This window comes from Urocampus carinirostris, chromosome 6, assembly GCF_059441175.1.
Source record: "Urocampus carinirostris isolate Australia breed hairy pipefish chromosome 6, RoL_Ucar_1.0, whole genome shotgun sequence".
In the NCBI taxonomy this organism is placed as follows: Eukaryota; Metazoa; Chordata; class Actinopteri; order Syngnathiformes; family Syngnathidae; genus Urocampus; species Urocampus carinirostris.
Genome location: NC_142354.1, coordinates 39,154,751 through 39,176,810, shown reverse-complemented (window position 1 = coordinate 39,176,810; position 22,060 = coordinate 39,154,751). Strand labels below are relative to the sequence as shown.

General features: G+C 42.1%; 1 protein-coding gene across 1 annotated transcript in view; it reads right to left on the bottom strand.

Annotated features, from left to right (window-relative positions):
- Positions 1–9,717: 9,717 nt before the first annotated feature.
- Positions 9,718–22,060, bottom strand: part of LOC148364764 (metabotropic glutamate receptor 4-like) — a 445,635-nt gene continuing 433,292 nt past the window's right edge. The window contains exon 11 of the mRNA XM_088338975.1: positions 9,718–12,760. Coding sequence (XP_088195101.1) covers positions 12,711–12,760 — 50 coding nt within the window. The 3' untranslated portion in view covers positions 9,718–12,710. The remainder of the gene's footprint in view (positions 12,761–22,060) is intronic.

The window sequence follows — 22,060 nt, the reverse complement described above, 5'->3', positions numbered from 1 at the left end:
ATTAGGTGACCAAACCCCCCAATTCCAACCCCTAATGCTGAACGCCAAGCAGGGAGGCAACAGGTAACAATGTTTAAGTCTTAAGTTTGACTCGCCATACCCCCAAGGCCACCGACCTGGTCCAACCATGGAGTTACTATGTATATATACAACCCCTAGCAAAAAGTATGGAGCCCTCACTCAGACATTTGATTCCTTAGAAAAAAACTCAATTGTAAGGTCATTCCAAAGTGCAAAACATATTGGCAATCAGAAACACTAAAACAAATTAACAAAAACATTGCAATGGTTAAGAAATGTGACTTTTATAGAGCAAGTGCAGGGAAATAAAGACGGAATCATTCAATTTTGAGGTAAAAACAATACAAAATAATAAAAAACAGATAAAAAATTACAAAATGAAAACATATCACTAGTAATTAGTTGCACCACCCTAGGCCTTTATGACCGCTTGCAGTCTCTGAGACATGGACTTGATGAGTGACAATCGATATTCTTCATCATTCTGGTGCCAGCTCTCTGATTGCAAATGCCAGATAATCTTTGCAGGTCGGAGCCTTGCTGTGGACACACTTTTTTTCAATTTCCACCACAGGTTTTCAATTTTGTTGAGATCTGGGCTATTTGAAGGCTATGTCATTGACAGGGTGCGTATTTCTCCAAGGAATGTATTCACAGTTTTTGCTCTATGGCATGATGCATTGTCATCTTGGAAAATGAGTAAGTTCATCATCCCCAAATATTTTTCCAAATGAAGGAATATGAAAGCTGTCCAAAATGTCGAAGTAACTTTTGCATTTATTGCAGATTTAACCGCAGCTAACGTAGTAGACACGTCTCTCCCCACGCAGCGCCACCAATGGCCGATCTCGTAAAGCAGGACGATTTGGCCTCCTTCCTGCACTGGTTTTCGGAAGAAGTCCGCCGAGTCTACGGTGACGTCGACTCCGGTCTTTCTCTTCGAAACCCACAGACCCCAAAATCGTGGCGCACATTAGCGACTACGCTAGCTTCACTCACGGTGTGGTGCGTTCACGTCTAGTGGCTGATAAAAACTCCCAGCATGGTTGGTTCATTACTCCAAACCACAATAATTGGTAAGAAGTTGACCTGACTGCTGTCCAGAAGGCCACCATTGACACCCTCAAGTGAGTGGGTAATATATATATATATATATATATATATATATATATATATATATATATATATATATATATATCAAAGTACTCTAAAATAGTGGCTTTCGGTGTTATATCTATATATGATTTTGGATCCGATTTCTGCATCTTTTTGACTATATTTAGTATGATTGTGTGGCATATTATGCATTCAAAATTACTGTAAATTATTTTAAATGAACAAATTATTCTGACAGAATATTCATGAGCTGCTGTTTCCTAGCAACAGCATCACTTCCACGCGTGACGGCTCCGATCACGTGTATGTCCCTCCACCCAAGACAAAAGCTAAAAGACGGCAAGTGAGTCAGTGCACATCATCACTTCTTCCCCTTAAGCTTTGTCCCTTGCTTATTGCAGAGCCACCAACCATTCAGTCATGCTACAGCCATTATGCCACCTCCAGAATGCGCCACTTTTCAATTCTCGCCTTTTTTTTGTCACGGTGGGAGCCGGCTCTGTTTATGGCCATACACAAAAACACGGCCGAGACCTCCTTCAAAGCGCCCGCCAGCAACTTATTAATGCAATGCATCTCTTCCGTCCCAGGAAATTTTCCTTCTCGGTCTGATACGGATGTGCCCCTTGTGCCCATTCTGTCACCAGAAGCCACGTGGATAAACTTCAGGTACATATTGGAAAGATGGGCTTTGCTGCTTTCTGTTTTTCCCGGTGTCAGTAGTTTGTCCACATGCCCCGCTGTAATGTGCAGAACAGTAGGTTGAAGTACAGTGGAACCTCGGTTCTCGACCATAATCCGTTTCAGAACCCTGTTCGAAAACCGATTTGTTCAATCACCGAAATCATTTTTCCCATTAAAAATAATGTAAATCGTTTTAATCCGTTCCAAAACCCTGAATGTTTACCTTGAATGTTTAACATAAAGCTAACCCAGGCTAATCGTACGTTCGCGTTATCGTAATCTTCCGTACGAAAGATTACGCTAACATGAACGTGTAAAAATACAAAAATCAGGTCGTTTACTAGTCATTTAGCACCCGGGTCTCCACAACAAGTGGTGAGCAGTTCATTGGAAAGGGGGCTCCGTTCCAACACCCTGAATGTTGGGCTCCGTTCCAACACCCTGAATGTTTACCTTGAATGTTTAACGTAAACATAAAGCTAACCCAGGCTAATCGTACGTTCGCGTTATCGTAATCTTCCGTACGAGATATTACGCTAACATGAACGTGTAAAAAGGATAAACAAAAGAATTATGAATAGGATTTCTTACCTTTGTGGTGGTCAGCAGAAGGCGCAGGTAGACGGTGGGGTATTCCCTAGCAAGATCAGACACTCGCACACCTCCTTCATATATTGCTATTATTTCTTTCTTAAATGCAATAGTTGTACGCACTACTTTTTTTTTTTCACCTGTAGCAACTTTGCTGCTTGCACTGACTTTCTTCGGAGGCATTATTGGGGGCTAAAACACTTCGTACACCTATATTAAAAGCGAAAGCAAAAGGAAGCACGGAAGCATAACAGTTGGTCACGAAAAGAGCGATCTACACCCGTACGCCGCTCAGCATGGCACCCTAGCGTACGCACTCACGCATTACCGGCGGTCGAACTCCGATCTTTTGACCGAAAAGCGAAGCAAGAATTTCTCGAAATTTTTGGTCGGACTCCGATTTGTTCGAACTGAGAGGCGTTCAAAAACCGTGGTTCCACTGTACATTACAAGTTAGAGCTAATATATGAGAAAACATCACATTTTGCAGACTTTGATTTATCATTTTTACCACAGATTTTTACCTAACCTCTATGACACGGGTGTCAGACTAATTTTAGCTCAGGGGCCACATAGTAGAAAAACATTCCAATGAGGACAGACTAGTAAATTAATGGCATAAAATGGTGCCTTAGCTAGAGGGCTGGAGGTCTTTTTGGAGGTTCACAATTAAATTATGATCCAGGGGTGGAAGGTTTTATTACAATTTTTCTCAATATTTGTTCCCCTTTTCACAGAGATTTAACCTTTTGTAATGGTTATCAAATTGCATTTGTTTTAATAAAGATTTACTAAAAATAAAAAACATTGACCGTATACTAGTTATAACAGCTGTTATAATTTTAACTGGAAGTTTTTTTTCCTGTATTTAAAAATAAAAAAATAAATAAACTTATGAGGAATAATAAAGCCAAAATGGCTCAGACTTATTTATTTACTGCTTTATGTGTTTTTTATTTTACTTTCGCAGTGTATAATGAAAACTCGATAAAAATCCTCTGAAGAATACCAGCATTCATGGCTCGTGCTTATAAATTATTTGAGTATTTTTTTTTGTGTTCCCCAAAAAAATACAATAGCTTCACCCATCTATCTATAATGCTTACTTACCTAGAATCAGCCCCAAAACCGCACCCCAAAAATATATATTATTATGCTAATGGCATAAAATTGTGCTCATTTGAAGTTGTCTCATCTCATTAGCTGCACCACTTATCCTCAGTAGGGTCGCGGGGTGCTGGAGCCCATCCTAGCAATCATCGGGCAGTGGGCAGGGGACACCCTGAACTGGTTGCAGGGCACACAGAGACATACAACTCGCTCGCTCGTTCACACCTAGGGACAATTTGAACCGGCCAATCCACGTATATGCATGTCTTTGGAATGTGGGAGGAAACCGGAGTGCCCGGAGGAAACCCACACAAACACGTGGAAAACATACAAACTCCGCACAGTAAGTCCGGTAGCTGGATTTGAACCCACAGGGGAGGTTTCCAAAACCTTAGAACTGTGCCGCACACGTGCTAACCACTTGAAGTTGATCGTTTTAAAATAATTGAATAGTTTTAGATGTAAAAAAAGTAAAACCGTGCCTCGAATAAACCAAATCTTTAGAAGCAGATGGAAGATAATTTAACTTGTTTCAAAAAATACTTCCACCAATTTTACAAAAAATAAAAAATAATAAAAATGAGATATACCATCCATACTTCTTTAAAGGAAGTTTGTTACTTTTAATTGCGCATTTTCTTATTTTCTATGATGTACAAGTTAAAATACCAGCTCGGTGGCCTTGGGGGTCTGGCGCCCGCCCCGAGACTGGGAGGTTGTGGTTCAAGCCTCGGCCGAGTCATACCTAAGACTTAAACATTGGTACCCATTGCCTCCCATCTTGGCGTTCAGCATTAGGGGTTGGAATTGGGGGGTCTGGTTACCTAATGACTCCCAACACCTCAATTGGGTTGAGCGAGGGGGCTGGGAATCCCCTCCTCTGAATCAATCTCCCAAAAAGAGTCAGAAATGACTCTAGCCACCTCCCACTAGGGGGGTATGGCTGTGGTATATATACACGTTAAAATATCTCAAAGTTACACTGCAAGTTTTCTGCTAATGGGAAAAGCATGTGTTCTTTACAGGGTTCTTCAATCTTCAATGGCTTAAAAGCCTGATTTCTTCAAATCTGTACGATGTTCTTTAGGCTTTATAAGCCCTCCTGTTCAATTTAACACAAATGCTGGATTCTGTGCAGTACAGTGACTGATTTAAAAACCACTGAGCGGCAACATAACGTGTTAGCATGCCATGCTGGACATTGGTTGATTTTTTTCAAACTGGCACAATAATATTGTTGCAATTAAACAATACTTTTTTTCTCTCTGCTCCCATCAAAGAAGCAGCTGTTGCACCATGTTTGCACTAGTTCTGAGAACAAAACAATGTTAAATATACAGTAGTGGCTCCTATAAACTTTAAGTTCTTTCATTCTGTTTGTATACACTTCACTGATGCAATGAGAGGCCACATGCTCCTGAAAGTTAGTGCATTGCAATAATAAACCAATTAGTTAGTCCGCAAAATATACCGTATTTTCCGCACTATAAGGCGCACCAGGTTATCGGGTACACCCCGAAAAAATAGTTTTTGGTCCTATTTTTGACATACATAAGACGCACCTGATTATAAGGCGCTACAATGGGAACGTGGACAAAACAGTCAGCTAGTTCAGTCCAACTTATTACCCCCTTAACATTCCGAAAGCTGGCAAAGACGCAAAAACGTGTCGAGAACACGTGCGGATGCGGTGTCCGTACGATGTCACTCAAATGCATCGTTCCATCATTCAGAAGGTTGAAATCTTGAGATTCAAGAAATGCCAATCATTCCTTAGTTTCTATTGTCTTTTTCGCTCGCAACTTTACTGTGCATATGACAATAAACACTTGGAATTGAATTTAATTTAAAAATAGACACTTCATTCCATCCATTATCTGCACCGCTTATCACAGAAACATCGAGTTCAGTCTGAAACAAGATACAGGGATAATATATAGCCGGAGTAGCTCACCGAAGTCGTTGTGTTCATAATAATGTGCAGCCTCTTCAATCCGTGAGTGTAGTAAATCCAGGAGAATAAAATATTTACAAATACAGAATCGTAAAAAATGCTTTCTGTATGCCGTCAACCATGTGCTATACACATTCATCTTTTTCGGCCAATTGCAGGCTTTGTTTTGTCGTTCAAGCCTATGCCAGCCTGTAAATGATAAAAAGGATCCGCCCCTTGACCTCTGAATAACTTTAGCCAATAGTGATCGATTCAACTGATGATTGACACATCTTTTTCGGCCAATTGCAGGCTTTGTTTTGCCGTTCAAGCCTATGCCAGCCTTTTAATGATAAAAAGGATCCGCCCCTTGACCTCCGAATAACTTTAGCCAATAGTGATCGATTCCACTGATGATTGACACATCTTTTTGGGCCAATTGCAGGCTTTGTTTTGCCGATAAAGCCTATGCCAGCCTGTAAAGGATAAAAAGGTTACCCCCTTGACCTCCGAATAACTTTAGCCAATAGTGATCGATTCAATTGATGATTGACACATTGGTTAGCCAATGAAACGCCGGTAAATAAATCCCAGCATACACCGCGGACTACTTGGCATTCGGGGGAAAATTTAGTCGGCGGCTGCAAGTTAGTTGGAAGACTTTGCGACTTAATATTGATCCATAAATAAGACGCACTGTATTATAAGGCGCATGGTCAGCTTTTGAAAAAAATAAAGGCTTTTAGGTGCGCCTTATAGTGCGGAAAATACGGTAATTGAACATGATGTCCCCCCCCCTCGTGCAAAAACTATGTAGAGTGGAACAACTTCATATCAGGGTGTTCCTTGAGAGGGATGAATACCACTCCAAAAGCTCGTCGGCAGCTGTTCCCACGCATTCCCATTGTAACCGTCAGAGCGTTTTCTTGTTCCTTAGCAACCTAGACAGACGTTTATCAAGAAGACGCTGGTTCAGAGTTGTAACTTGTTGAAAGATAGAAATCCTTGAAAATACTTGAATTTTAATGTTGTTCTCAAGGTTTGAAAAGTGCGTGAATTTTGGATAAAGTGCTAAAATTTGTTGCAGGGTTTCTCAGCATGTTCATGTGATAGACCATGCACAGGGTTGGGTAGGGTTACTTTAAGTTGATTACTTTCAATTACTTTTGGATTACTCCAATACCAAATATGCTGAGAAAAGACAAAAGAAACTAAATATAAATAAAATGACTGAATTGTGTGCAGGCTTGGGGAGTAACGGAATACATGGAACGGCAAAAATGATGTTGGCAAGCTGTTTGGATTTATTTTCATTTTGTTTCTGTCGCATTTTATGTTAGTTTTGCCAGAGATCAAAGAGATCAAAGCCAGGAGAGAAAGCTTACCACGTGTTGTGAGTCATAATTTTATTCATATTTAGTTTCGTTTGTCTTGTATTAGCATATTTGGTATTGGAGTAATCCAAAAGTAATTGAAAGTAATCCAGTTAAAGTAACCCTACCCAACCCTGACCATGCATTAAATTAAGAAAATAAAACTAGCCTGCTTAAAACATGACTGCTCTTCGCCTTGCCATTGCAATTTACAAGAAGTACGGCATGAATCAAAACCTTGCTCTACAGTTTGACGTCAATGGAGGTGGTCGTGAGAGGAAGAACAAGAACATTTGATATAACCTAAGCAAAGCAGAGACGGCAGAAAACATTAATGAAACAGTTTCATTTTCTTTGCCCTGTTCAGTAATTGATAGCTGCTCAGTAGCCTAGATGGTAGGGCGCCCGCTCCGAGACTGACTGGTCGCTGGTTCAAGCCTCAGCCGAGTTACAGTGGAACCTCAGGTCTCGACCATAATGCGTTCCAGAACCCCGTTCGATCACGGAAATCGTATTTCCCATTAGAAATAATGTAAATCGTTTCAATCCGGTCCAACACCCTGAATGTTTACCATGAATGTTTAACGTAAACATAAAGCTAACCCAGGCTAATCGTACGTTCGCGTTATCGTACTCTTCCGTACGAAAGATTACGCTAACATGAACGTGTAAAAATACAAAAATCAGGTCGTTTACAAGTCATTTAGCACCCGGGTCTCCACAACAAGTGGTGAGCGGTTCGTTGGAAAGGGGGCTCCGTTCCAACACCCTGAAAGTTGGGCTCCGTTCCAACACCCACATAAAGCTAACCCAGGCTAATCGTACGTTCACGTTATCGTAATATTATGAATAGGATTTCTTACCTTTGTGGTGGTCAGCAGAAGGCGCTCACACACCTCTTTCATATTTGGCTATTATTTCTTTCTTAAATGCAATAGTTGTACGCCCTACTTTTCTTTTTTCACCTGTAGCAACTTTGCTGCTCGCACTGACTTTCTTTGGAGGCATAATAAGGGGCTAAAACACCCGTACGCCGCTCAGCATCGCACCCTAACGTACGCACTCACGCATTACCGGCGTTCGAACTCTCATTTTTTGACCGAATTTCTCGAAATTTTTGGTTGGACTCCGATTTGTTCAAACTGAGAGGCTTTCAAAAACCGAGGTTCCACTGTACACCTAAGACTTACAACATTGGTACTCATTGCCTACCTGCTTGGCGCTCGGCATTAAGGGTTGGAATTGGGGGGTTTGGTCACCTAATGACTCCCATCACAGCAGATGGGTCTAAACTGGCAGCGCCCTGTTTGGCTGCGGCTGCATCGGCTCGCTACAGTTTAACTGTACGGGTCAGGTGTATCGACATTTCGTTCTGTGTACTTGGTTACAAAGAATGACGATAAAGGTAAATTCTATTCGGGTTAGGATTTGTCAGGTTTTCTCGTTCTGTTTCCTACCGGCAGCACTCGGTGACCTCAGACAATGAGGCTATGGATTGATTCAAAACAGATTTCTTCTTAAGCTAAAATCCGATTCAAGTATTTTTCCAAATGTGTTGTTTTCGGATTTTGTGTAAATATTGAAAATACGCAGTCAAGAAAATGGATGGATTTGTGTCTTTTCATTGACATTTTTTGGGGGGGGCAGTGGCTCAGGAGGTAGAGCGCGCTCGTCTTGGGATCAAGAGATCGCAGTTCGAATCCCGGCTCCTCCGTGTTACATGTCGAAGTGTCCTTGGGTAAAACACTGAACCCCTAATGCCCCCAATAAGCAGGTTAGCACCTTACATGGCTGCACAGCCGCTATTGGGAAATGTGAAGCACACTATAAAGCACAGGTATCAAACAGGCGGCCCGCGGGCCGGATCAGGCCCGCTAAGGGATTGAATCCGGCCCGGGAGACAACACTCAGAGAAGCGCAAGAGAAAAACAAGCTGCAGGTTGAAATATGTCAACTTGATGTTGCCAAAGCCAGGTGTCTCTCACAAAGACACTGTACTTGTATTTATTTGTCTCTCTCTATCTCCCTCTCTTTCTTTTTCACCCCTTTTCTCCCACTCTGTCTCTGTCTCTTTCACTCTCTGTGTCTCTCTTTTTCTCTTCCTTTGTTGCCCATTGTCTCTCTCTCTGTGTCTTTTAACCTCTTTTGCTCTAACTTCCTTGTTTCCTTTTCTCTCTCTCTCTCTTCATACCCTTTGCGCTTTCTTTTCTCTCCTGTCTTTTTATTTCTCTTTGGATTTCTTCCTTCCTCACCTTTTATTTTCCCCCTCTCTCACGACTTTTTATCTTTTGTTTCTCACGCTCTCTCCCTCTCCCTCTTTCTTTGTCCCTCCCTCTTTCTCTTATTTCTTTATCTCTTTTTCTTTCTCTTTAATCTATTAGTCCGGCCCCCGACAGAATGTTTGTTCGATCGTGTGGCCCCCGAGTTAAGATGAGTTTGACACCCCTGCTATAAAGCGTTTTGGCAAGTCTTGACTTGAAAAGCGCTATATAAATGCATCATTTCATTTTATTTCACGAACATAGACATACGTGTCAAGTATCTTACTGGGTATGGATATCAAGTTTGAACACTTTAGCATTGTGTCAACCTTACAATTAACAATGTGTCTCATGTTCAAATCTGCACAAGGTAATTGCTAATTTCTTGTTTCCCTTCTGTGAATTAGTGGCCTGTCATGGCTATAATCCGAGAATTGTGGCAATGCGTCACGACGATAGGAATAACATCCACTTCCTTTTTTTATCCAAAAACTGGCTGAGCGTGACCTTTGAAGTCAAAACAACACGCCTTCACGCAAACAAACACATTAGATGGGCTAAACTTGATTTCCTAGTCGATCCCATTTCAAAGTAATTCAATCTGAATAATACATTAAAACACTTGTCGAATTTCAAAACGTTTTAATAGAAATCAAATTTGGTATAAAAAAAATAAACATGCTTCACACACTTTTTTTACAAATACATAATCAGACAAGCCAGGCACTGTATTTTTAATACATGTGTTTTTTTTAAATATATATATATATATATATTGTGGTAACAGAAAGTAGACATCACCATTTTTATTTACTCACATTTACTTGAGTCCTCCAAAACAAACACGGAAGCGAACAAAGCCTGAAAAAGAGACACACAGATAATGTACCCTTTCTTCCCCACTGCAAAACTCCTGCAAGACACCTTAATAACTCATGATTTATCCGTTTATTGATGGATGTTTTTCTTATTATTAATAAGATTGGTCACAGCCACGAACCATAGCGAGGTTAGCGATGTGTGTGTCGTCTGCATATACCATCATAATCAAAAGCTTGGTTTCCATGGTTATCATGTTTTGGTATCCAGGGTTGGGTAGGGTTACTATAACTTGATTACTTTCAGTTACGTTTGGATTACTCCAATACCAAATATGCTAATAAAAGACAAAATAAACTAAATATGAATAAAATTGAAAAAAAAAATGTGCAGGCTTGGGAAGTAACGGAATACAGTGGAACCTTGGTTTTCGAACGCCTCTCAGTTCGAACAAATTGGTTCTCGACCAAAAATTCAGAGAAATTCTTGCTTCGCTTTTCGTTCAAAAAATCGGAGTTCGAACGCCGGTACGCTAGGGCTGAGCGGCGTACGAGTGTAGATGTCAGATTAATTTGGGATATTAATCTTTGGCTGTTATGAGAGTCAAGGAAGATGCAGGTCTGATATCAACAGGAGGCCTCCAGTAACCGCGGGGAGAAAAACGGACCCACTCCTTTGAATGACTCCCCTTTTCTCTTCGTGGCCCAGTGACCCGATTGTTTTTATTTAGAAGAAGTCAAGCAGTTGTAAAAACATACCATGATGACTTCCCTGTATCCTTCAAAATAAAGACTGAAAGTATGCATATATTTTAAACAGAATCATATAAAAGAGTAGAAAAATAGAGAATAAGTAATAAAAATAGTATGAACTCAAGTATATTCCATCAGAGCCATTTGTAACGTGAATAATAGAGATAATAGAGAAAATTACAAATAACTAGATTTAATATACCTTACAGTAGATTACCCCCACCCCTCGTGAGGAACTGTTGTCACGGCAACGCGCACTCCTTTTCTGTTTTCGTTTTTCAAAAGCGGTGAAGGGAGTGTTTTAACCCCTAATTATGCCTCGGAAGAAGCTTGGTGCAAGCAGCAAAGTTGCTCCAGGTGAAAAAAGAGGAGTAGTGCGTACAACTATTGCATTTAAAAAAGAAATAATAGCAAAATATGCAGAAGGTGTGCGAGTTTCCCTTCTTTCAGGTATACAGCATGGCTTCTGCCGACCGGTAAGAAATCCTATTCATAATTATTTTCTTTATCCTTTAACCGCTCACCACTTGTTGTTGTGGAGACCCGGGTGCTAAATGACGTGTAAACGACCTGATTTTTTTATTTTTACACGTTTATGTTAGCGTAATCTTTCGTACGGAAGATTACGCTAACGCGAACGTACGATTAGCCTGGGTTAGCTTTACGTTAAATATTCAAGATAAACATTCAGGGTGTTGGAACGGATTAAAACAATTTACATTAGTTTCAATGGGAAAAAACGGCTTCGGTGATCGTACAAATTGGTTTTCGTGCAAAGAAATGGAACGGATTATGGTCAAGAACCGAGGTTCCACTGTACATGAAACGGCAAAAGTGATGTTGGCAAGCTGTTTGGATTTATTTTCATTTTGTTTCTGTCGCATTTTATGTTAGTTTTGCCGGAGATCAAAGCCGGGAGAGAAAGCTTACCACGTGTTGTGAGTCATAATTGTATTCATATTTAGTTTTTTTTGTCTTTTATTAGCATATTTGGTATTGGAGTAATCCAAAAGTAATTGAAAGTAATCAAGTTAAAATAACCCCTACCTAACCCTGTATATATATATTTAAGTGTGTGTGTGTGTGCGTGTGTGTGTAAAACAACACACCGAACTTCCTTTTACCCTCTATTACGAGAGTGGCCATGGAGGACAAGGAGCTTTTTCTAATAAATTTCCCGATGATGGTTTCCCATTAGGGATATATGGATATCACCTTGAGGGACATACGGAGGTTTGCTCTCAAGGGCACACTTCATCTTAATTCCTCCTCTTAATGGATTTGTACAGCGAGGCTTTTTTACCCTCCGAGGGTAAAGGCTGCCGGCAGTGATGTAAGGGATATGGGTGGGAAAGGGGCTTGAGCCTCTTGGGGGCCCATTGGGAAAGTTCCGTGTCGCTGAAAGAAGCACAAAAGGGGCGAGGTGGCAGTAGTGGCCCTCTAGGAGGAGGGTGACTGCTTGATTCTGGACAGAAAAAGCAGAACGGCCGAGTCGAAACGCATTCCGAATATACAGCAACAACACAACACGTGATGTTAGAACTATCATGCACAACACGCTCGGTTCGAAACAACTCAGCAAGGTAACAGGGGGGGAATCCCAATGCAGATTTAGTCCATGGATGACTTTGGTTGGAATAAACACAGAAGGAATCCCCTTCTTCCCACATTTTTTTTCCTGTTTTGACGTCAAACAGTTCGGACGTCAGTTGCTTCACAACGCCGACCGTACCCGCACACGTTTCTGTCGTTTCGATTTACAGTCGGTCACGTGCTACTCGAAAGACTCAAAGAATACGCTTCTATCTTTCAGTCTCCTGGTGGCCTTCATGCAGATTTTTAATTGGTCAATTTTTCATTTTTTTTTTACAACACGAGATGATACCTCAAAATTGTTCCGCCCGTGCAAGTGCTTTCCTGCAGTCACCGTGTTTAGAAAAACACACACGCCACTTTGATATCGATCTGCAGAAATATGACACTCCTGACAAGCTGATCTGGTGGAAATCCTGAAGATAAGATGGTGAGTTGAGCTTGACTTTGAGGTGCATTAGATGGCGTGGTTGCTGTAACTGATGTAGGTTTGCTTTGTGGAGAAACCTGAAACAGAGAAAATAATTGTAAGGATGCTGTTTTCTTGTACTCTGTTTTTTGTTTTTCAAATCTTTTGATCAACACTTCCACCATTTTTTAACAATCACAACAGTTAGTACCAGGACTAACCTAAAGAGGCCGTAGAGTGCCAGACGATAACCAGACAGACAAAACACCAAAGGAAGAATTGGGTAGGAGTTTTACAAGAACAGAGTATTGTACCATTATCACTGTGTACACAAGAGATGTTGCACTGTTGATCTCAACCTGGGAAATTGTGAAACGTTCGGCAGGATATTTCGAAAACATCTTCAGTTCCCCAGGCAAGGGTTCTTGTGAGGAAGCAGACACTGGGGACTCCTCAACGGCAAGGCTTCAGGGTTGAAGAGATCCACCCTGAGTTCATTAAGGTTTTGGACAATGTTTGAGAGTCATGATTGACACACCTCTTCAACATTATATTGCCATCTGGGTCAGGACCTCTGGATTGTCAGAGTTGAGTGGTGGTCTAACTGTAGGGGAATCACACTTCTCAACCATCCTGATGAATTTATTCAAGAATACCGATGACAAGGATGAGCTCTATGGTTTTTGTTCAGGCCATGGAACAGAGGGTGACATCCTCACTCTCTGCAGGGTCTTTGAGGGTGCATGGAAGCTTGCCTATCCAGTCTACATGTGTTTTGTGAACTTGGATAAGGCATTAGACCATGTTTCTTTGGAGCCCCGTGGGGGTTGCTTCAAGAGAATGGGGTACTGGACGGTGTTATTGGAATGGTTGGATCCCCGTATGACGGGCGCCAGCGTTGGGTCTGCATTGCTAGCAGTAAATCCGATTTATTTACAACGGGAGTGGGGCTATGCCAGCGCCGTCCTTTGTCTCCAACTCTATTCATAACCTTTATGGACATAATTTATAGATGCAACCATAGCGTGGAAAGGGTTTGGTTTGGGGGTCTCAGCATTGCAGATTATGTGGTGCTGTTGGCTTCCTCAAGCTGCGATCTTCAACTCCAACCGCATTGGTTTTTAGTTGAGTACAAAGCGGCTAAGATGGAAATCAGCACTTCCAGGTCAAAAACCATGGTACTCAGCAGGAAAGGGGTGATTTACCCTTTCCTGATAGGGGATGGCATCCTCTCCAAAGAAGAGGAATTTGAATATATCAGGGTATTGTTCATTGAGTGGGAAATTAACAGGCAGAATAGCGCAGTGTCCGCTGTCATGCGGAACCTATGAGTTGTGATGTTTTAGCAGCTGAACGAAAAGGCAAAACTCTGGATTTTCTATGTCAGTCTAAATTCCTAAAGTCATGAGCGTAGAGCCGCTGTGCCACCTCATGGAGATTACACAGTTGAGGTGGCACATGCATCAAGTAAGCTTTTCTGGACATGTCCCACCAGCAGGAAGACCATGGACTGCCGGAGACAAGCTGGTGAGACATGTCTCCAAACTACCCTGGGAACGTGTCGGGATCCTGTCAGATGGGCTGGATAGAAATGCAGGCGAAAGGTAGGTCTGGGCTTCCCTGGTAAGGCTACTGCCCCAGTGACCTGACGCGGAATAAGAGAATGGATGGATGGTTATTTGGCTCTTTTTTAGCTTGAATGTTATTTTGTAAATATTTTTGGGTCAGTGAACTTGGTTTGGGCGCTTTGAGTATTTTCTGCATGAATTGGAAAAGAAATAGCAAATCCTAACCACAGGACAATCACCCATGATTAACTTCTATTAGCAACCATTCTTAGTGCCCCATGTTGACTTAAAGTTTAAGGTATTGAAATTTTGGTCCAATTTTCAGAATGTAAGTTTCCCAGTTAACTCAAACAGCAAGTCCCTTTGATCCTCTGACCGCCACCATTTTCTTGAAGCTTTCTCGTTGGTCTTCTCTCCTAAAAGCACTAGCCGATCCGCTGACGTGGCAACAATAAATCCCAACACTGCACACAATTGTGGCTACTTGCTGAAAGCTCCATGCCAAGAAGAATTTTTCAATTTTATCAAGTCATAAATCCATGCTAGGGATGACAATGACAAATGGTGCTTATTCAAATAGTTGCAGGCCGCACAGCCGCCCGGCGACAACATTCCAATGAGAATGAATTGCTTGTGGCGATCAGCTGGCCATGCGGTGGATTAGTGGAACAAAAGGACCAGTTACCCATCAAACTCAAGTAAATGTGACATGTTTCATGATCATTAGCAGTGTGCTCGTTTGCCCGCGTCCCTGCATCCTAGACGCATCATTTTTGCTGGGGACACATAGTCTAAAACCAACGTTTTTTGCCCCAAAATTGTCATTATTAGCGATTCCTTTTTTTTAACAAAGATTTACTGCACTCCAAACTTTTCGTCAGGCAGATCCGCCATTGCTGTTTTTGTCTCGCGGTTCCAGTTTTCGTCTGCACGCCGATCTCGGCAAACGAGATCTCATTTCTTCGAGATTACGTCATTATTCTGGTGCTTGTCGTCGAGCGAAGGTTAAGTATGCCTCTGAAAAAACAGTTAGTATTAGGTGTAAATCAACACAAAATTGGTAATTTCTTAAGTGTCAGTAATAAGTCAAAACATAATGCAGAAAGTGATAAAAAAATGGCAATAATTCCAGCTCAAAAAAAACGGCGGAGACATTCATACCTGTCAACCTGTACGTTTTTGCCGTACAAAGTAAGTTTATTATGCATTTTAAGACGTGTACGAAGTACAAAAAAATCTTTACGGAAAAAATGAAAATTTGTCAATGATGGGTACCAACGGCAAATCAATCAAGTCAAACGCGTTCGAGTTATTACCAGCTCAGTAGCCTAGATGGTAGGACGCCCGCTTTGAGACTTGGTGGTCGCTGGTTCGCGCCTCGGCCGAGTTATACCTAAGACTTATAACATTGGTAAAATGGCGGCGCCCTCTGTTGGCTGCGGCTGCATCGGCTCGCTACAACGGGTCAGGTGTATCGACATTTCGTTCTGTGTACATTGTTACAAAGAATGACAATACAAAGGAAATTATTATTATTATTATTATGAAGTGAAAGGAAGTCCGTCTTTTTTTAGACAACCGGCTTTTTTGGCTCAACTCTTTAAAGAGAGCCGTCTCTCAAACGGCTCACTTGCTTTGATGATTGATATTACAAATTATGTTGTATAAAGAAGTTAAGAAAAAAAGGAAGTATAAAAGGATAAAATGAAAAAAAGACAGGTTTGTGGTTATCCCTTTAATCGGTATATTACCAACAATAATTTGATGCAGAAAATGAATTAATAATTTGATGATTAAAACTGAATGAATATATAGATTTATATCATATATTTCTCACCGATTTACAATTTCAACCTCGATAACATTGCATTTTGGGGACCCATAGATCTCTGTTGGGACCCATAGATTTTTGAGCATGCGAGTCCCCGGGACCCATCACTTTTCACAGGCAAAATGAACACTGCATTAGTAATCTTTAATGTCTTTGTTGAATGCAAGACACTAATAGATGGGTACATTGATATATCAAATTGCGGTTGCTTTTCAAACGGCACCATTGACTGTGATGCTATTGTTGTAAATTGTCAAACTTAATTACTGGATTTTGTTTTTTTTGTATTAGTTGGCTGTCCTTGCACGGGAATAATTTATACACCAAAATATGTACTGTATATAATTTTACTGGCAACAATCCTAGTTTCCATTATACACATAAATACAATGGTAAATTTAGCGAACATAGGCCCAATAATCTTACCTTCACCCAAAGTCTGTGGCATATTGCCCAAAGAGTTGATGGCTTTTACCCTCATTGCATTGGAAATCAATAACTGGAGGATATATATGGCATAACATATTTGCAGCATAGTTTTTAACATTCCAATTTATGCCAACCATTCCTTCATTATCATCATCATCTGTTGTGAGGGTCAAACAGAGTTCCCGAATGTTTGATCTTACATTACACAGTCCAGCGTTTTTCCGAATTGCTCAGTCCAGCGTTTTTCCGAATTGCTCAGTCCACAATTAGTAGATTTGGGAGTCCACAATTGAAAGGATTTGGGAGTACAGTCAATAAACATGCCCGATTAAAGTCGCCGTCGACGATAAAGCTCCGTTGGGGTAGTGCAAGCTGATGTTTAGCAGCGGGCAAGAGATATAGCGCTATGCTAACGTTAGCATCTGGTGAAACTGTTAGCGGTGGAAAGTATACAGCAAACACAAAGACCACAGTTAACTCTCCCGGTACATAGCTAGAAACTCCATATCGAGTGAGCATTGTGTATCAATGGTTCGACTATTATTGTAGCGCGTAGTCTCCAACCCCTGTTTTTACCGGAGTTCTCGTCTCGTTCGAGCCGGTGATGTAGTGCGGCGTCGGGAAAGCCAAGACTCCGTGATGGCAAAAAAAAAGTCCTCCAATTCCGGACGTTGTTGGTGGCGATCCGCAGCTCAATTCACTCATTGTGGACGGATGGATCTGGATCTTTACTTTGTTTCTGGGTGTTTCATGCTATGTTAAACTTCAAGAGCGCTGGAAACTACTGTCAAATATGAGTTATTCTTCAATGTGCTAATTAGATATGTTTTTTTATACCTTATTATACATTTTAGACTAATTTAGGTATGCTCTCCCAGATAGTGGGGTTTGCTGTGACAAGATTATGTGTATCTGTGTCAAATATTGACCATTCTGGGTGGTAACAATCGTAATGTGTCCCAGTGAATGCTTGAAATCAACAGTAGCAAACTGAATTAGTTTAGCTGAATCGTTCGAGGATTAAATAAATCCCTTCTTTCCAATTTCAGCATTGGATTGGATTCACATTGCGAAGGACAAAACATAGTATTTCCATAGTCATCCATCTGTAGGAGCCAGCATTTTTTTGTGTCATTGTTTGTTATTCGTGTTCAGGGATGGGTAGGGTTACTTTAACTGGATTACTTTCAATTACTTGATTACTCCAATACCAAATATGCCAATAAAAGACAAAATAAACTAAATATTAATAAAGTTATGACTCACAACACGTGGTAAGCTTTCTGTCCTGGCTTTGATCTCTTTGATCCCCGGCAAAACTAACATAAAATGCGACAGAAAGAAAATTTTTGCCGTTCCATGTATTCCGTTACTCCCCAAGCCTGCACAAAATTTAGTAATTTTATTCATCAAAGAGATCAAAGCCAGGAGGGAAAGCTTACCATGTGTTGTGAGTCATATGTTTATTCATATTTAGATAGATAGATAGATAGATAGATAGATAGATAGATAGATACTTTATTCATCCCCGAAGGGAAATTCACTTTTCCAGCAGCATCCCTAAGCTGAGAACAATCGAAAATAACTGAGAACAATCGAAAATAACACGGGAGCTGCTGGAGTGGCTGCCATTCGTGACGGCGCCGCAGAAACGATTCAATTTGAATCATGTACAAACAAACAAACAATTGAATCATGTACAAGAAACGATTCAATCTGAATCATGTACAAACAAACAAACAATTGAATCATGCACAACAAACAAACAAAATATTTATGTTTCAATAAGTGGAGTGTTAATAAAATGGGGGGAAAATAATTTCTGATACTGATATAACCAGGTAAAACTAATTTTAAGTTACCTGTCCAAATGAATGTTGTGCCATCTCACCTTTCCCACTCTCTCTGCTCGCTCCTGAAACTTTATCAAATAGTCCAAAATTTTACCTCATCTTCTCCGCTCACCTCGTCGTCCTCTTCTCCTTCCACTTTAGTTTCTTTTGTCTTTTATTAGCATATTTGGTATAGATAGATAGATAGATAGATAGATACTTTATTCATCCCCTAAGGGAAATTCACATTTCCAGCAGCATCCCTGAGCTGAGAACAGTACAATAATAAAGCCAAAAGAATACAATATACAAATACCCAGTGTGACGTGCAAATGCCCACTTTAGCATGTTATATAGAGTAACCAAATAGTGCTACACAGAACACATAATGCAGTAAGATTCAGTAATATCCAATGTAGGTGGTGTGGTTTAATGTGGGCCTTTACTCTGCCGGGTGGAGTTAAAGAGCCTCATGGCATGAGGAAGAAAAGATCTCTTCAGTCTGTCCGTAGTACAAGACAGTGACAGCAGTCTGTCACTGAAACTGCTCTTCTGTCCGGAGATAATGCTGTGAAGCGGATGCGATGGATTGTCCATGATTGACCTCAGCTTTTTCAGTGCCTGTCTCTCAGCTACTGTTGTTAGGCTGTCCAGCTCTTTGCCCACAACAGAGCTCGCTTTCCTAGCCAGTTTATTGAGACGAGAGGCATCCTTCTTCTTGACGCTGCCTCCCCAACACGCTGCCGCATAGAAGAGGGCGCTTGCCACTACTGTCTCATAGAATATTTTCAGGAGCTTTTTGCAGATGTTGAAGGAGGCCAGCCTTCTGAGGAAGTAAAGTCGGCTTTGCCCTTTCCTACATAGAGCTTCTGTGTTGGCAGTCCAGTCCAGTTTGTTGTCCAGCTGCACACCCAGGTATTTGTAGGTCTGGACAAATTCTACACATTCTCCCTTGATGGTTACAGGAACCGGATGAGTTCTGGTTCTCCTGAAGTCCACCACCATCTCTCTGGTCTTGGTGGTGTTTAGGTGCAGGTGGTTTGCGTCGCTCCATCGGACAAAGTCCTGAATCAATTTCCTGTACTCCTCCTCCTGCCCGTTTCTGATACATCCCACGATCGCAGTGTCATCTGCAAACTTTTGCACATGGCAGGACTCAGAGTTGTACTTAAAGTCCGATGTATATAGAATGAATAGGAACGGAGAGAGAACGGTCCCCTGCGGAGATCCTGTGCTGCTAACCACGGTGTCCGATGTACAGCCCCCCTGTTTCACATACTGCGGTCTGCCTGTCAGGTAGTCAGTAATCCATTCTACAAGGTGTGAGCTAACTCCCATCTCTGTCAATTTCCTACTCAGTAGCAGAGGCTGTATGGTATTGAAGGCACTAGAGAAGTCCAAAAATGTAATCCTCACAGCCCCCTTCGCCCTATCCAGGTGAGAGAGGGATCGGTGTAACATGTATAATATAGCATCCTCCACTCCCACCTTCTCCTGGTAAGCAAATTGCAGTGGGTCGATGGCGTGACGGACCTGTAGCCTCAGGTGGTGCAGCAGCAGCCGCTCCATGGTCTTCATCACATGTGATGTCAGGGCGACTGGCCTGAAGTCGTTGAGTTCCTCTGGTCTTGATTTCTTTGGGACTGGGATGATGCAGGATGTTTTCCACAGCTGAGGGACCCTCCCCTGTTCAAGGCTCAGGTTGAAGATGCGCTGTAGAGGGTCTCCCAGCTCAGACGCACAGGCTTTCAACAGTCGGGGGGATATTCCATCCGGACCAGCTGCCTTGCTGGTTCGTAGCCTTCTCAGCTCCCCACACACCTGGGCTGAAGTTATTTTTAGTGGGGGGATGTCTTCCATGCTAGTGTCCAGAGGGGGAGGGGGAAGGACAGCTGGACAACTCAGGGGTGAGGATGAGGCGGAGTGGTCAAACCTGTTGAAAAAGTTGTTCAACTGGTTGACTCGCCCCACATCTATATCCACAGCCACACTCTGCTTGGTGCTGCAGCCAGTAATTGTTTTCATCCCTTCCCACACCTCCTTCATGTTGTTGTTCAGCAGCTTTTTCTCCAACTTCCTCCTGTACTGCTCCTTCCCTTTCTGGAGCTGGACTTTGAGCTCCTTCTGTACTCGTTTTAGCTCCTGATGATCACCATTTTTAAAGGCCCTCTTCTTTTGGTTCAGAAGGCACTTGATGTCTCTCGTGATCCAGGGCTTGTTGTTGGCATAGCAGCGTACAGTCTTTATAGGAACAACATTGTCCATGCAGAACTTAATGTAGTCAGTAGTGCAGTTTGCCATCTCCTCAATGTCCCCACTGCTGGACCCTAGCAGGACATCCCAGTCCGTACATCCAAAGCAGTCTCTCAGAGCCTGCTCTGCCTCGGTGGACCATTTTCTAAATGAGCGTGTGGTTGTTGGTAGCCTCCTCACTCTTGGTTTGTACTGTGGTTTAAGCAGAATGAGGTTGTGGTCTCCTTTTCCAAGGGCAGGCAGTGGTTTAGCGCTGTATGCATTTTTTATATTCGCATACAGAAGGTCAATAGTCCTATTTCCCCTGGTCTTGCAGTTCACATACTGGACGAAAGAGGGCAGTGTCTTATCAAGAGTCACGTGGTTGAAGTCCCCTGAGATTAACATTGCAGCCTCCGGGTGTTGTGTCTGAAGTTTTGCCACCGTGGAGTGGATGACGTCACACGCTACTTCCGCATCAGCGCGCGGTGGGATGTAAACAATGACAGCAATGGCGTGTCCGAACTCTCTGGGCATGTAATAGGGACGGAGACTTACAGCCAAAAGTTCGACATCACGGCAGCAGATAGAAATCTTGGTTTTTATATGCCCGGGGTTACACCACCTCGTGTTCACGTAGATAGCCAGTCCCCCTCCTTTGCGCTTCCCACTGACTTTTGTCCCTCTGTCAGCCCGAACAGCGCAGAAGCCGTTTAGCGCGATGTTAGCGTTCGTGATGCTAGGCGTGAGCCACGTTTCCGTAAAGCAAAGCAAGCTGCACTCCCTGTATGCTTTGATGTCTTTCACAAGCACAGCCAGTTCGTCGATCTTATTCGGTAGGGAGTTGACATTCCCCATGATTATGGACGGTACCGTGGGCTTATATCGCCACTTCGCCGCTAGCCGCTTAGCCTTTACTTTAGCACCGGCTCTGCAACCCCGGTAGGGTCGCCTTACCTCGTTAGGTAAAAAAGGGACCGTGCCGGCTCGAGAGTTCTTCAGTTCGAGGAGTAGGTTTCTTGAATATACGTAATTTTGCGAGTTGAAACCCATATCCATAGGATAGAAAGTAATCCAAGTGTTGCAAGGCACTGATAAAGTAAGCAAAAATAACTAAACAAATAAATAAATCACAAAAGTAGCGAAAATAGCACGGGAGCTGCTGGAGTGGCTGCCATTCGTGAGTGATCCAAAAATAATTGAAAGTAATCCAGTTAAAGTAACCCTACCCAACCCTGTTTGTGTTTTATCCAATGGGGTGGTCCATAAAGGTAGGAAGGATTGTGTAATCTGACAGGTATCATACCCGGTAGGGCAAAGGGTTTTAACATCTAAGATAACGCAGAAGCTGGCTTATGATGTTGACGTCATACTCTTCTGGTCCATGAAGGAGAAAGATTAACCTAGTTATGCACAGTGCCGGTACTTAATGGACACCCTTATCTAAAACCTGCTGCATCGGTCAAGATTTTCGGGTTGGAAGCTGTCAACAGGACATTCTGTAAT